Source organism: Mus caroli, unplaced genomic scaffold (assembly GCF_978045245.1).
Source record: "Mus caroli unplaced genomic scaffold, Mus_caroli_1 scaffold_1, whole genome shotgun sequence".
Taxonomy (NCBI): Eukaryota; Metazoa; Chordata; class Mammalia; order Rodentia; family Muridae; genus Mus; species Mus caroli.
The window spans coordinates 103,209,667-103,226,885 of record NW_028227256.1 but is presented as its reverse complement, the minus strand read 5'-3'; the positions used below and the strand labels follow the sequence as shown (position 1 = coordinate 103,226,885).

Sequence of the window (17,219 nt, the reverse complement as noted above, 5' to 3'; positions counted from 1 at the left end):
TTTCTAATAACTTCCTTCACATCATATCTCTTTTTCAAAATGTTTCAATGACATCTGCATTAGGCATCACAGTCATGTGACCAGGGCTCATTGTGTCTTATGTTCCCACCATGGATGGTACCCTCTTTCTGTCTACTTTCTGTCTGTGTGTATGGCTACTAAGTCAAAAGAATCTCCCTGTTCAAATGTCTGTGAAGTTGTAAACCCACTGCTAGTGAACACATGAGGGGCCACAATGCTTTGCAATACTCACTTGAGCAGCTCCAGGCTTTTGTGGTCCAGGGCAAGGCGTGGGTTTCCAGTCAGGTCTAGCTCCTGCAGCTTAGGTGGCAGGTTTTCTGGTAACGTGATTTCACTCAGCTCATTACAGCTCAGATCTACACACTGATGGAAACAAGAAAAATCATCTGGGGAGGCTGTAGGTTCCACATCCTGTGCTCTGCAGATGAGCACTGGTCAATAAAAAAGGCAGTTGCCTGCTGCTCTGCCACAGACATTTAAGGTCTTGGCTACACAAACTGTTTTCACTTTCTTTGACTCCACAATTAATCTTTTCCATTAAAGTTTACTTCTGCACTTAAAGGATTAGCTGAAAAAAATCTTAAGGGTGGGCCCTTTTCCCATGGCTTGTATTTGTGCCCCCTTGGATCTTCAGGGTTATAATGCCCTCATTAACATGAACCCCAAGGACCTTCTTAATGCAAAACAAAAGACAAGGAAGACACAGAACTTTAAAAACAAAAACAAACCTGGACAATAAGAAAACAAATAACCCAATTTAAAAATTGGGAAATAGAACTAACCAAAGTTTTCAAAAGATGCAACACAAAGCCCAGACAGACATAAAAAAGTGTTGGCTTCCTTAGCTATCAGCTACTAGGACATCTTACACCAGTCAAAACGGCCAAGATCAACAAAATAAATGACAGCATGAAGCAAAGATATGGGCAAAAAGAATCCTTCCTCATGGATGGTGGGAGTGCAGACTTGTACAGCCACTCTGGAAACCAGTGAGGCAGTTCCTCAGGAAGCTGGGAACAGATCTACCTTAAGATCCAACTATACCACTCTGGGGCACATACCCAAAGGACTGCACATCCTACTACAGAGATACCCGGTCACCCATGTTCATTGTAGCTCTACTCATAATAGCCAGAAATTGGAAAAAGCCTAGATAGCCACCAACTAATGAATGGATAATGAAAAGGTGGAACATTCCCACAATGGCAAATGATTCAGCTGTTAAGGGAAAGGAAATTATGGAATTTTAGGTAAATGAATGCCATTAGGAAAGAGTCATCTTGAGGGAAGTAACCCAGAACCAAAAGGGCGAAGGTTACATGCTTCCTCTTACATGTGGATGCTAGCTTTTAAACTTTAGATTGGCGTGTTTCAGTCCGAATAACCACAGATGTTATGTACCTAGTAAGAGATCAGTGTGGGGAGGGGATCTTCCACAGCGCGGGAAAAAGAGTACAGTGTTATTAAAAGATAAAAGGGAGACTAGGAGGGTTAGATGAGAGAGGGACTGGAAAGAAAGGACAAAGAAGGGAATGTGGTATGGGACACCTAACACCAAAGGCCACGTGGAAACCATTTGCAAGCCTACTTGTAGAAGCCTTCTAAAAGGTAGATAAACATGAAAGGACTCTAAATGGAGTCACCACATGATATGCACCAATACTCTAACCAGACATCTTATGCCCCCAAGTAAAACTTCAGTACCAGGAATTGGCTACATTCTTTCCAGTCTATTGGCCAAAGGTGTCCAATGGAGCCCCCAAACATAGTAGACTAGTTAATAGTTTCCACAATTTGATGGGAAGTCTCTGTTGCTGAAGAAAACACATATGTTATCAAACACAGAGAGTCTGGTCTGGTGCCCAGCTCTGAGCTTCAGTCCTAGTGGCTAGTGTTCATGGTACTGGGTGGTACTCTGCATGCTACCTGCATGCTACCGGAGGAGAAAGCTGACCATCACTATCATCCAGCTACAAATCCTGATCTACAAATCAACCTGCCTGCATGCATGGCGGTGTAAGAGTGGCAGATGGTGTTGACCGACCACTTTTTGACTGGATGTAATTAAGGCCCTCTCCATGAGATGGAGCCCATACCTAACACTGCCAAAGTTGGCAAGAACCTGAAACTAGACAGGTGACTAGCCTCGGGAAAAGCCTACAATTATTATTCTGCTCAAGGAACAGAGAAATACACAACTCGTTATGATATACTGCTATATGCATAGATCAGTGTTTCACTCAACCACATTAGGGAAGTTTCTTGCAGCCGATAGGAATTAACCACAGAGACCTACAACTGGACAATGTACAGAGAGTGAGAGGCTTTGGAGCACTCAGTCCTAAAGGGGATGTCTTTATTAAATCCCTCACCCCAGGGCTCAGGAAGCTATCCAGAACAGCAGGCAGAAAGATTGTAAGAGCCAGAATGGATGGATAATACCTAGGAAATTCTTCAGACACATTGGACTAATACACATATGAACTCATAGAGATTGTGGCATCAGCACAGACCCATATAGGCTCAAGTCAGAAGGGATCTCAGTACTGAAAGGGGGATGTAGACATCAGGGCCCACTGTTAACTAAGAAGCTGGTCACAAAGAATATCAAAGGGAAAATCATTTTCTCTAATGGAGTGTCACTGGGTAATTAACCACTCCAAGGCCAGCCATGTGCCCAGAGGTGAACAAACTTAATGGTAGTTTTGTGGGATTTTGCTTCATTTTGGGTTGTTGTGGTGTACACTTTTTTGTCTTATTGGCCTTTTTGCCTGTTTGTTTTGATTTTTTCTTTTGTGGATTTTCCCCCTCTTTTTGTTTCCTGTTATTTCTTTCTATTTTTGAAAGTAAGAATGAGAAAGAAAAAACAAAGTTGGCTGGGTAGGGAGGTGGGGAGGATCTAGAAGGATTTAGGGAGGGTATAGTCAAAACATACTATATGAATTGTAATTAAAAGTTTATCCATTGAACGTCTATCAGACATGTAGGGAAAGAGTCATAATGTAAGAACACAGAAGATGAAAAGAGCCTTGGGCTGCTGTATCATCAGGCTGGGAGTGATATCAGCCAGTCAGTGGGGGATAGAACTGACTAGGTCAGAGAACCAGGTGGGCAGGCAAACCTTCTCTGTCATCCAGTTGTACCTTCTGATGACTATGTGACCACAAAGACCCTGAGTTCTGAACTCACTATAGGAATGTTTATCAGCCTACATTAGAATCAATGGCTAGATTATAGAAATTTTACTGACTGAACCCATCTGAGCCCACATTTCACTGTAAGAACAGAAGCCAAAGTATAGTATTGACTTTACTTGGATTCAAGCCTAATTAGTAATGAAACTCGGTCTGTAGGTAGCCTTCCTTCTCAATTGACATGTACTAACTTCACCGATTTTTCTCGAATAGATTTTGGATTTAGTTACAATAATTTAAACTAATAAAAATTACAAAGAGGGTACATATTTGTTTTTTAAAAGCCCATACTCTTCTAAACAGCATTCAATTTCTCTACATACTAGATTTTCTGAAATAAGAAATTAATAGCAAAATTTAAATTGAAGGAAATGCATTTGGTAATATCAGATCAGTGTCTTTATGTCTATACTTTTTGTGTCTATACCTATATTAGCTATAGGTAGTCTGTTACGATGTTATAGGGCACCTGGCACATGCGTCTACAGACTTTGGTTGAGTCTTCTATAGTTTTCATGAAGAGAACCAATATTTTCATAGTAGAGTAACGAATAATTGGTATTTAAAAAATGACAAACATAAAGTGAACATGAGATTCTTGACTGAAAAAGATCTGAAACCCTCAAGTCATCCTAAGCTGTCTTCCACATTCCACAGGGCAGGAACTCACTGTGTTCACCCAGGCAATGAGAGCAAGAAGGAGGCCACCTCCCAGTCACCCCTGAGGACCACCCACAGTGTTCCTTTGTACAAGTGTGTCTGTCTGTAAGCAGGTGCTGAATATGTATGTACAAGGAGCTAGTTTGTCATCCAGGCTCTCTTTTATCTACTCTGTAAGAAGAGGTGCAGCCTTGTGGGAAAGGGCATAGTCTTGAATTCAGAAGCATCTGGGGGAACTAGAGTTTAAAAGCAGATGGAAACATAACCAGCCAGAATGCCCCAATTTTATAAGAGTGAGAATATGGGAGCTCAAGCCTCCTGCTGCTCTGTTCCTGGGGAGACCAAAATAAAGTGACTTTCATGGCCATGTTGTGCTTACTGTTTCTTTCCCAAGCTCTTTGAAGGTGCTCTGCCCCAAATAAGAACTGACACCACATTCTCTGGCTGTCAGAACAACATTTCCTAAATGATTGTTCTTGCATCGGTTTCCAGGACTCAGATGCTGGTTTCAGGTCCCGTCTGCTGGATGCACATCACAGAAGTCACCCAACTTCAAATATATGAGTCTAGCCACTAGACCCACTGCATCTTGACATAGCTGCTTTCCATTATCTTTTTTCCTATCCACTTTAACTCAGCCTTCTCCCTAGATTTTGGGGGTCTTTCCAAGGAAGCGCATACTCTCTTTAATGTACATAAGTGACAAGAACAGTAGACGGGGTTGCCTGGCACAGCTAAGCCTGTGAACTGAACTACACAGCTGACTGAGCTTCTGCTTGCCTTCCTTTCTGATTGAGAACAGATCTATATTCAGAGGGAAGTCTATTTATTTTCAGCTTCTTATAGCTACTGATTAAAAATAACTTAGAGTCCATTACTCAAGGATGAGCTTACACAGCATGTCCATGGAGTGCACAACACATACTCAAGAATGATTTCTGAAGAGAATGCAGGAAGCTAAATTCAAGAGTCAAAAAGACACATGGGAACCCGACAAACAGGATCTGTTGATGTGATGCTGAAACCCCAGAGTTCAAGTTGTATTGGCTAAGTTCCAATTGCTGAAAACCTATTTCATTTGCTTAATATAAAATTCCACAAAACATTATAGTAATTTGCCTTTCAAAATTATTCAACAGAAAATCTGTGTTTTGAAGCAAAACTGCTATATTACTAACATGGCCTTTATGCAGTTCAGTGGCCCAATGTGGGAGACCCAAGTGCCAGCATCACAGCCAACTTGGTTTCTGGGACATGTCAGGCATCAATGGACTAGGCATGGACCCAGGCCCAGGTCCAGTCAGGCCAAGCCTTACTTATGCTGTGATGTTGAACATGTTTTTCCTCACTAGCTGACTGCAAACTAGTTGACTATATAGTGAGTTAGAGACCAGCTTAAATACACGAGACTACATCTTAAAAAACAAACAAACAAACAGGAAAAAAAAAACACCCACAAAAACTAATGCTATCTAGGAAGTTGTGAATAGACAATTGCCTTTGAAGTCTGGAAGAAAGGTCACATGAAGAAAAATAGCTAAATGAGCCATTTTCTTACCCTTTCAAATTGTTAAGTTTTATAATTATATACTGCAATGTTTATAACACATTTATGAAACATATCACAACTAACACTGTGCTTTATTTTTAAGGAACAATATAAATAAAATTTAGATTATGAAGCTCAATAATAAAACTATTATTTTTGTACTAGAAGTAGATTTCATAGTGCATGAGCTGGAGAGGTGTCTCTGTGGGTAAAAACACTTTTCCTGCAAGCTCAACGACCTGGGTTTTGTCTCTTGATCCCATGTAAAGGTAGAAGAAGAGAACCAACTCCACACAAGTTGTCCTCTGTTCTCTAGAATCTCATGGTATGTCTCTTTGTTATTATTGTGCATACATGATAGGTATATATACACATATATATATATATATACACATATATACACATATACAATTATATACATATATATCATCTTTCTCTCTTCATATATATGTATCTATATATGGTATATGATACATTTCAACTTTCCAAAAGAAAATTCCTGGTTCAAATGATTAATAAACCTATGAAAATCTTCACAGCAAAATAAGCACTATTGCCTATTTTAAAACTTGTTATTATTGTGTATGATATATATATATATATATATATTTATATATGGTATACATATAAATGGTATATATGATATATAAATATATATCAAATGAATATATATGATATATAAAATACCCATTTAGATTTATAAAACAAAACTATTCTTTTCAACAGCAATTTGGGTACATAAAAAAATCCTTGCTCTATACTCAAACACCAGCCACCTGCCTCCTGATGTCAGTAATTACTGGATCTATTCACAATGGAGGAGCTAGAAATGGGAACTGCTACAGCAAAAGAAAATGGATGAAAACAAAGCAAAGGAAAAAGAATTTAAAAGCAGCATCAGTAGGAAGCAAAGGGGGTTTCAGGGATGCAGAAGTGATTCCACAGCCAAGAGCACTGGCTGCTCAGCTGAGGACCAGGGTCTGGAGCTCAGCACGGACATGTAGCTCTTACAACCTGCAATTCAAAGGGGATCCATGCCCTCTTCTGGCTTTCACGGGCACCAGGTACACACCAAATGCATTTTATTCTTAAGAAGCACCTACATATATAGACAAACACTCATACACACAAAATGAAAATAAATACAACCTTCAAAGGGAGGTACAGAGTGTGTTAGAGAGACAACAGCAGAAAATGAAGGGCCTCAACAGAAACAGAAAGCACTGACCTGAATTCAGAAATCTAAGGAAAAAGCTAGGCTAGGATTAGTTTTTCATCCAGTAAGACTATACTTTGTAACATATAGTTAAAATCTGGGACTTAAATGTCTACTCCTATTTCTTCTTCTTGTCACCCTCCCAGTGCTAAGTCATGATGGTCAGTGCTCATTGTCACCTGGACAGAGTCTAGATTTCAGTGCGCTGGGTCTCCAGGCAAACCTGTGGGGATTATCTTCATTAAAGTAACTGATATGGAAAGACCCATCTTACTGGTGGGTAAGCCACCTGGCAGGGGATCCTGGATTGCACACAACAGAGAGAGTGTGCGAAGCACAAGCATCAGTCATCAGTCCCTCTGCGGCTCCCAGCTCTGCTGCCTGGGCTTCCTCCCACGGCAGAACGTGTGTGAGCTGTGAGCTAACGTCAGCTCTTTCTCCTGTGAGCTACTTTTGCCAGGGATTTACCACAGCAGATAAAGTAACTAAGATGTAAGAACTGAAACCTGGGACTTCATGTCGTTTACCTATCTGTAATTTGTATTTAAAAAGCAAGCAAACAAATAAAAAAGTCCACAGCAAAAGAGGAAGTTCTCTACCCGTAAGAGTTTTGTGATAGTAAGTCAGGCACAGACACTGAGCAGAACAAGGTTACTGTGAAGGCTCATGACAGCATATCCTGCTGCGTGAAAGCCACCACAGCCCAGCCTCCACCGTGTGGGGGAGGGAACTCTGCTGACTTGAAGCCTGGGGTCCGTGATCACCCTCATACCTTGACTTCTGGGAGCTGCATAACTTCAGGAAAGACTTCGATACAATTGGAGTGAGCAATCACTGTGTGCATGCGTCTGCAGTTCATGATTGTTGTCGGGATGGCTTTCAGCTTATTCCCACTGATATCAATTTCTTCAAGTTCCTCCAGTTTTGCCATTTTACTAAAAGAAATGGATGGGAGAATTATCAGTTAACTATAAGACAATTTAAATATAGAGGCATAATGAGAAAATAGAGTAACTTAAGACTTTAAAGATCCACTTATAATAGTCATTTTTATAAACACTCTTCACTGTTGCTTTTGAGTAGCAAAATGTTTTGCCATTTCCTTTCTTCTCACATAACAAACACCTAAGTTCAACTGTTAAGGTAACAACAAGAAGGGAAGTGGAGGTTCTTTTCCTCTGAAATTTTCTTTTACTACTACACAACACAGTCTGAATTCCAGTGGAGATCCTAGTCAAACAGGACAAAAGTCAATGATCATCCCTGTAAGTGCTTTGAGCTTAGGATAAGGGCATGGCTTCTTTGTGTTGGAGATGAATATTCCAGAAGATGCAGAGAAGATGCAGAGTAAGCTTTTGGCCTCAGAGCCAGCACCCAAACCTGTCTGGGACCATGGATGATTACGAAGCAGAGGTGAGGAGCAAGCCATACAACATCTCCTCTCCTTCATTCCTTATTCACGATGGCTGCAAAAGAAACTACGTCTAGGTCTTATTAATCATCTATGTAGATGGGTGGCCTCAACCTTACTCTACTTACATGTTTCAATGTAATTTAGCGTTTTACTTAAGAATAACTTTTTTCAGCTATCTGTAATTTGAATAATGCAAGTGAGCAACTAGGGCACGACTCAGGAAGCAGAGCTTCACACCGTCTGTCAGTGTGGAGGACAGAACAAGTCCACCTCACAGCATTCACTCCTTAGAGCCATTCCCACCCTGGTGATGAACAACCAGGGACTATGACAATTGTCATGAATCTAATACCTGCTATTTTATCTACTCATGGTTCCACTTGTCCCAAAACATTGAAAAATGCATCAAGAAACACTATCGCTGTGTCACCTCCTCTCAAATGCTAAAGATTATCTTTCTTGTCTTGATATAAACATATGCCTCAGATATAACAATAAGCTTTCTTATGAAATCATGTCTTTTAATATCATAAAACACATCTACCAGGCTCTGTGGTTATAGAACAAGTAACAATATAGAGTATGAGGTAGTTATTTTATGACACCTGGAATTCCTATATGTTTTACTATGTTGTTCCTCACATTTTAGAAGAAAATATGAAGAAATCAATGGGTCATGAGGTATGAAAAATGAAGGAAGGTATAAAAACTAGGCCCAAGGAAGGAAAAGTTTTCATTTCTCAGCACAGACAGAGGTGACTGAGCGATGGCTTCATTTCTGGAGCCTGCTCCCAACTATCGGGCTAGTGGTCTATTTTGAAGGAGATAGAAAGTCTTTCAGGAGTACAGTTTCTAGGGAAATAATACATATTATAACCTTATAGGAGAGAAATCATCGCAAGATTAATATTCTTCCAAGTACATAAAAATCTTTTGTAATCTTCATGTTGGCGATTGACACCTGCAATGGGTAACTGGGGCATAGCCCCAGAGCCAGTGATTGCTTTTCACACATAGATACTGTCTAGAACCAGACAAGAGAAGCCCTTTCTTTGACTCACATTACTATGTATGACTGTGACTGCGCTCACTCCCAAAGCATTATCTTTGCATTCCACAGTAAAATAAAAATGTATGGGGGGTGGGGTGGGGGGATGGGAATGAACCACTATTAGCAAAACCAAAGTCTAGATATCCCTCCCCTCCTTCTTCAGCAGACTGGGAAGTAGCCCTGGGCAGCAGAAGGGATGTTTGCTGATTTGATGCCTTTGCTGAGCTGCACTGACCTGCAGAAGACCAAAAGGTCAGAGTTTGCTTCTAAGTCCTACCTGTAAGATAACTGTCAGTGAAATGGACAAACTCAGTATATGGGGTTTTGCAGAGTCAGACAGGATACCATTGCTCTACCAAACAGAAAGATTAAAAACTCGAACCTTCTCAGAGCAAACTGTTACAATGTCAAGCAGTTTCTGTGTTTGTTGAGGTCACCATTAAATTTTTGTCTTTTTTTTCCCCCCTTTCCTTCCTCCCTTTCTCCTTTCTGTGGTGTTGAGGAGGGAATCTTGGGCCTTCTGCATACTAGGCAAGCTTTCTACTCTTGAGCTACACCAGATTTTCTTGTGTGTGTGTGTGTGTGTGTGAGTTACATGTATGTAGTAGTGAGTAGAGGTCACAGTGGATCTTTCTCTGCTCCTCTCCACAGCAACTTTGAAGATTGGTTAGTGGCCTACTATGAAGGAAACAAAAATTCCTGAAGACTTCTTGCTTGAAGATAGAACTCAATGATTGGTTAGGTGTGACAGCCAGTAGGCGGGATCTGCCAGCTAGCCTTCCCAGGGCTGGGGCCACAGTCATAGGTTAGCTTGCTTGCTTTCATGTGAACACTGAGGAGTCAAACTGGGGCCCTCATGCTTGTTCTGTGAGCACTTTATGTAGTGGGCTACTACTAAGTTTTTACAACAGTTTGTATTAGGTGGTAAATATGAACAAAATCCTATTAAATATATTTAAAATTTTTCATTGCTTGTTTATGCTTGTATGAGAGGGTGTCCACTCTCCTAGAATTGAACTTATAGGTGGTTGAGCCAGATTTGGGGTAAAAGAGAACAAAACTTGGGTCTTCTGAAAGAGAAGCATGCACTCCTAACCACCAAGTCATCTCTCCCCCCACCCCCGTATGTGTATAAATATGTGTAAGAACAAAAGTCTATTTAAAAACTAAAAATTGCTGAGCAGTGGTGATGCACACATTTAATCTCAGCATTGGGGAGGCAGAGGCAAGTGGATATTTGTGAATTTGAGGCCAGCCTGGTCTACAGGGCTAGTCTAGGACACCCAAGGCTATACGAAGAAACTTTGTCTCCAAAAACCAAAAATAAAATAAAAATGTAAACTTCAATAAAGAAAACCTTCCCTCTACCCCTCTAGAGAAATGGATTCTTAGCAGTACTGATACTGTTACCAGCAGGTACTTGTACTTGGTAAGATTCGACTGCCAACACTTTGTTCAAAGGTAATTTAATAACTTATATTTATGGGTTTGTACATTCTGGCTGCATATGCATGTGTGCACTACATGCATGGTGTCTCTAGAGATCAAAGAGGGTGCTGGATCCTCTGCGATTGGAGGTATAGGCAGTCATTTGGGTGTTGGAAACCCAAACCCAGGTCCTTCTCAAAAGCAACAGGTCTCATCTCTCTAGTCACCCTACATTCCAACTCTTTCCTTTCCTTTCCTTTCCTTTCCTTTCCTTTCCTTTCCCTTTCTTCCTTTCTTTCTCTTTCTTCTTTCTTTCTTTCTTTCTTTCTTTCTTTCTTTCTTTCTTTCTTTCTTTCTTTCCCCTTTTCCCCTTCCCTTCCCTTTTCCCTTCCCTTCCCTTTCCTTTTTCCTTTCCTTTCCTTTCCTTTCCTTTCCTTTCCTTTCCTTTCCTTTCCTTTCCTTTCCTTTCCTTTCCCCTTTCCTTCCCTTCCCTTCCTTTTTCTTTTCTTTCTTTCTTCTTTCTTTCTTTCTTTCTTTCTTTCTTTCTTTCTTTCTTTCTTCCTTCCTTCCTTCCTTCCTTCCTTCCTTTCTTTCTTTCTTTCTTTCTTTCTTTCTTTCTTTTTATTAGATATTTTCTTCATTTACATTTCAAATGCTATCCTGAAAGTTCTCTATACCCTCCCCCCGCCCTACTCCCCTACCCACCCACTCCCACTTCTTGGCCCTGGCATTCCCCTATACTGGGGCATACAAAATTTGCAAGACCAAGGGGCCTCTCTTCCCAATGATAGCCATCTTCTGCTACATATGCAGCTAGAGACACAAACTCTGGGGGTACTGGTTAGTTCATATTGTTGTTCCACCTATAGGGTTGCAGATCCCTTCAGCTCCTTAGGTGCTTTCTACAGCTTCTCCATTGGGGACCCTGTGTTCCATCCTATAGATGACTGTGAGCATCCACTTCTGTATTTGCCAGGCACTGGCATAGCCTCATATGAGACAGCTAGATCAGGGTCCCTTCAGCAAAATCTTGCTGGTATATGCAATAGTGTCTGGGTTTGGTGGCTGATTATGGGATGGATGGTCCATCCTTTTGTCTTAGCTCCAAACTTTGTAACTCCTTTCATGAGTATTTTATTCCCTATTCTAAAGAGGAATGAAGTATCCACACGTTGGTCTTCTTTCTTCTTGATTTTCTTGTGTTTTACAAATTGTATCTTAAATTCCAACTCTTAAACACAACATCAGTAGTTTTTGTTTTTCAAATAAAACTCGGTAGCTAAAGAGAAGCAACAGAAAAAAGAAAAGAAAATACTAAAAACACATTGGAAAATCTTAAGAACATTCTAGTGGTTTGGTTTTGGGGTATACTCATATTAGAAAAACCAATGCAGTTGTAAGGGAATACTTTTTGGTTTTAGCTTACATAACGGATAACTGTAAATGAGGAAAAAGAGCAAACATACTTCAATCCCCGTGGGTCAAAGCTTCTTCAGTGACTCCCCCCCTTCTGTGGATATGGATGTAAGGACAGCACTTTACAAGCCCTGTTACCTTGCCGGGAAGCTCTGAAGCCGGTTATAGGCCATGTGTAGGATCTTCAGACGGGGGTGCCCTGTTAACAAGGGCACACACTTATCCGTGAGGCAGTTGTTTGTCAGGTACAACTCCTGTAATATACTGCTTGTCTCCTCAGAAAGTGTGGCTGGAGGCAGGGTTTCCAGTTTGTTTGCAGATGCATTCAGGAATCTCAGGCTGCAGAGACACAATGCAGGAAAGTCCATTAACAAGATAGAGCTCTAGTTCAGCTCCTTCAGTAAATCGAGAAGGTCCATGATCAGGCAAAGGTAGGAGTTAGGTTTAGAAACACAAACAAAGACAGGTCCTGGCTTCAGGGAGTTTAATTCAGCTGGTGTATTGATCCCCGGCCTACATAATATAACATGCTATGTTGAACATATTAGCTATCTGGAATTAAACACAAAGTCAAATCACCTTTTACTAAAATGCAAAACTCACAGGAAATGCTTCTTTTTATAGCTGGTAGAGAATGGACGAGGTAATGCTAATAATCCGACTTAGGGAAGAAACCAGTAACAGCTTATTTTTAAAATAAAGAATTTCTTATACTAAAAACAACTCAGATCACAATACAACTAAACCTTGCGGTGGTCATGTGCTCCTTTTCCATGAGGCTGTACATTTTACTGTCAATAGTCATGGCTATTCGAGGCAATCTATTTACCCTGTAGCCATTAATAGACTACTGGTAGCAACAGGAATGAAGAATTACAACTACTGAATCAAGGGCTGGCTCTCATAAAAACAGTGGTGAGAGCAGCCAGACAGAGCTGGGCACAGCTGGATACACCTCACAGTTTCATTGCTATAGAGTCTCAGTCAGACAATACTATGTGGTAAGAGAAGTCAGGGTGGCTACCGCCCACAGGTGGGAGGGAGTCAATACAAGGAAAGGTTGTCTGATATTTCTGTCTCCTTAGACTGGGTGCTAGTTACTCAAGTGTGTTTACTCTACGAAAGTCATCAGATCAACACTTAGGATTTTGCTATGTACTTTCCCATACTTACAGTATACTTCAAGAAGATTTACACTCAAACAAGCAGCAAAGACAATGAATGCTGCTATGGTTACCAGAGGATGGTGTGAACAATGGGTAAATACAAACAACAGGTGTATGCTGAAGATAACCCAACTCACTTCCTTCCACTTACTGTGAAGCACAAGTTAGAGAACAATGCAGAGCTGAGGACAGGGAGAGAACCGTGCCTCAATCAGGTTCCAAATCCTCCAAGTAGATAGGAAGGACAAGGTGGGGACAGAAGATACCATAGCTCTAGACTCAGATACCAGGCTAGGCAGGTGCTACAACCAGGCATGGAGTGCTCACTACACAGGGTCACCATCAGTTTGTGGACACCTCAAGGTGCCCACCACAGAGATCTGCCATAAGGAAATAAACCATTTTCATAGTGCACAAACACCTGGTATAATAACTGGCCAACATTCAGAGAATAGGGCCCAGCCTTAGATGGGACATACAAAACACATCCAATCCTCCAGGCACAGGGATCATCATGCAAGAGGGGACAAAAAGACTAAGAAACAGGGGTGGTAGACGTCTATAAGGAAACAGTGTTTTCCAGATGCAATAGGGCAGGTGAACATATGAACTCACAAGTTATAACAGCACCCATAAAGCCTTTGCAAACTCAAGCCAGGAAAAACATCCCAGCATGAAAGGGACAGGTAGTCAAGAAGGAGAAAGGTGGTCATGAGGGGACAGGTGGGCATGAGGGAACAGGTGGGCATGAAGGGACAGGGGGCATGAAGGGACAGGTGGGCATGAAAGGACAGGTGGGCATGAGGAGACAGGTGGGCATGAGGGGACAGGTGGGCATGAGGGGACAGGTGGGCATGAAGGGACAGGTGGGCATGAAGGGACAAGTGGGCATGAAGGGGACAGGTGGGTATGAGGGGTCAGGTGGGCATGAAGGGGACAGGTAGGCATGAGGGGACAGGTGGGCATGAGGGGGACAGGTGGGCATGAAGGGGACAGGTGGGCATGAAGGGACAGGTGGGCATGAGGGGGTCAGGTGGGTATAAGGGGTCAGGTGGGCATGAGGGGACAGGTGGGCATGAGGGGTCAGGTGGGCATGAGGGGACAGGTGGGCATGAGGGGGTCAGGTGGGCATGAAGTTCCAGCCGCAGTACAAGAGCTTCTGCATTGGAAAGCTTCTCAGAGAGAGTTGTTAGTTTTCTTTAGCGGTGTGATCTCCAGGCTCCAGTGCAAGCCCCTTCAAGAGATTTAGGAAACACAAATTGGACTCACCCGATCAAAGGAAGGATTGAGAGTAATAGAACAAGAACACAAAGTTGGATAGCAGGGAAGTTTTAGGGATCTGGGAAACGCTGGAGAAGGGGGAATGAATATAATCAAAAAAACATTGTATCAAATTACCAAAAAGAATTAATAAAAATATTTAAAACCTCATCTTGGATTAAATATTGAATATGAGTTCTGGGCTGTTTTAGCATATGTTGAGAAAAAGGAATTTTAAGAAGGAAGAAGATAGGATGTTGGATACAGTTATTTTTACTTTGGAAAAGTTTAAAAGGCTTATATTAGAAGCCCTTCCTAGTACTGTGACTCTCAGTCCTCTTACACTAATTTAACATGCAATTCTGCACACATTCCCCACACTTATACACACACCCAACTCTACTCTTTATTCAAGGAAAAGTGGCTTCCCCCAAATTAAAGAAACATGTATTCTGTTGACTTTTAAAGAAAACAAGGGTGGGTAGGTGAGGGTTGAAATGGACTTATGTAGAAACCATAAGTAATCATGGGAAATTATAGCTGTGTTACAAAGTAGAAAATAAAAGGTCACTCAGTTTTCAAACTGGTCTTAGCTAGGAAGAAAACCAGTTTCCACTAAAGTTCTTTATTTTTTAGGTTCCATTTCTACAAGCTGATTTAAATATATCAGTTAAGAATTTAATCTGTACAAAATTAGAATAAATTAAAATTTAAGAATTGTATTTTTATTGCCCTTAAAATATCATGCAGTAGGGTCAATTGGAAAACCATATAACAACTATTAAAATACAATTCTCTAGGAAATGTGCAGTTAAAGACACATGAAAGCCTGCAGAGAGAATGAATTCATGAATATTTGCATATTTTAGGCCAGGAAAAAGGGAAAATGTTGTTCTAAAACCGCTGACACATCAATGCTCATCTATAAAGCTGCAAACGAGATTTCAATAGCTCTCCTATCTGAACAGGAGGAAGAAAATTATTTCCAAGAACTTTTCCTTGGCAGCTTGAAATTGCCAGCTTGGATGGAACTCTCTACTCTCCACAGAAAATTAAGAGTGGGAGAAACCTCGTGCCATACTCCTTCAAGAAATGAAGCTAAGTTAGCTGGAACTATGGTTGTTAGCTCCAAAGAATGGTTTTGAACCACATAAAGCACAGCTATACTAATGCCAAGCATGTGGACTGACACAATTTTTATTTTATCACGATCTCAGGAAAATTATGTGCAATATCCACTCTCTTAAAATAGTCTTTCTTCAATTTGAATATTGTAGCAGGAGCTGAATTGAATAGATATAATGGTCTAGATGTCATCCTTCCACCAGAATGAACAGGAGGAGGACTGCAGTGGGTAAGATTCTCCAGTGCAGCAAATAGCTGACTTCATGATAAGCTGCATCAGCCCTCCCTGTGTGTTCAACCTGAACTACAAGCTACACTCCTTAAGCCACCATGATGCGCTAACTATTCTTAAACTTCCCTCTTTCCAGCTTCTATAATATCAGCATGAAAGACTTTAATGTAAAGATGTTTCAGCCATGTAGTTCTGTTCACAACATAATCATCTAATTAAAGAAAAGGCAGTAAAATGCTACCCATGCTTTCATTTATAAGGTGCTTTATCGGAAGCAGAGGGTGTCCCTATTTTCCATTTCCCTGGATGTTCTCATTATCCTAGATGTACCTCATTTCAAAGAAGACAGAAACTGAAGCAGAGAAAACCAGATCACTTGACAATGGTCACACAGAGATGAGTGGCACAGACAGGAATGCCACCAGTTTCAACAGCCCATTACTCCTTTACACATCTCTCCAGAATTCAGATGTTAGAAACAGGACTAAAACCTTTTCCAAGAATGATTTCACAGGCCCCTTTCTCCAAAGCTGCTGGGGTCTAGCAGAGATGGCTGGGATGGCTGGACCAATGTGAGGAGACTGTGCGCATGACACTTCAAACTCAAGTCTTATAAACAATGGCTCTGAGCTTGACACCTCTTCTTAGCAGAAAACAAACAAGGCACAGATATGGTTCTCTCCCAAGATCACTAGGGAAGCCTCAGCAAGACAAAAAGCCACTTCCTGCCTCTAGAGCTACTACTCTGTCTTAGCACACAATCCACTTGACTCTGGGTTATCCTGTTTTGTTTGATTTTCAGAAGTGCCCATCACCCTATAATTTTACAGACATCCTATCTTTGTAGAGGAGTGCAGGCAGGGTTCAGTGCTACAACAGACAGGGAATCAGACACTATGTGTTTGAATTAACCTTTGGAATAAGTTCTAGGACTTGTTCTCTATTTTAATCCAATGACCAAGAGAAAAAATACTCTACTTCTAGGTTATTCTTTGACTTCTGTGTACCATATTTTAAGGTGTTACACAATACAACCCACATTTCTTCTTATTGTTTATCTTTCCACATCACTTTGACAAGGCAAATACTCTCATGGCCTTTGTAACATTTTATAATGGCTACTTAGCACACATGTTTTCCGTGTGTGCCTGTACATATGCAATACAGATGTGTAACTCAAAGTTCATGCAACAGCACTTAGCCTTATTCTGTGACATATAGTGATTTGTGCCATTGTGGACTGTTTGAGACAGGATTTCACTATATAGCCAGCCCAGTATGGCTTCAACTAGAAATTCTTCTAGTTGCTAGAATGCTGAGACCACTGATAGGAGCCAGTAGGCCTGGCACTATTTTAAGAGTTAGTTATAGCTTACTATCCCCATGTTATATCCCACTAAGCAGTTTGAAAAACATGATCACGATTGATGATGGTGTAGGATTAGTATGAGAGAATAAGGAACGAGGGTGAAGGACATTCAATCTTA

At 41.0% G+C, this 17,219-nt stretch overlaps 1 protein-coding gene across 1 annotated transcript in view; it reads right to left on the bottom strand.

The window, feature by feature from the left end:
* Phlpp1 (PH domain and leucine rich repeat protein phosphatase 1) overlaps positions 1–17,219 on the bottom strand; it is a 216,375-nt gene that overhangs the window by 22,502 nt on the left and 176,654 nt on the right. Inside the window, exons 11-13 of the mRNA XM_021161069.3 lie at positions 12,088–12,288; positions 7,413–7,575; positions 254–384 (exon numbers count right to left, since the gene is read on the bottom strand). Coding sequence (XP_021016728.1) covers positions 254–384; positions 7,413–7,575; positions 12,088–12,288 — 495 coding nt within the window. The remainder of the gene's footprint in view (positions 1–253; positions 385–7,412; positions 7,576–12,087; positions 12,289–17,219) is intronic.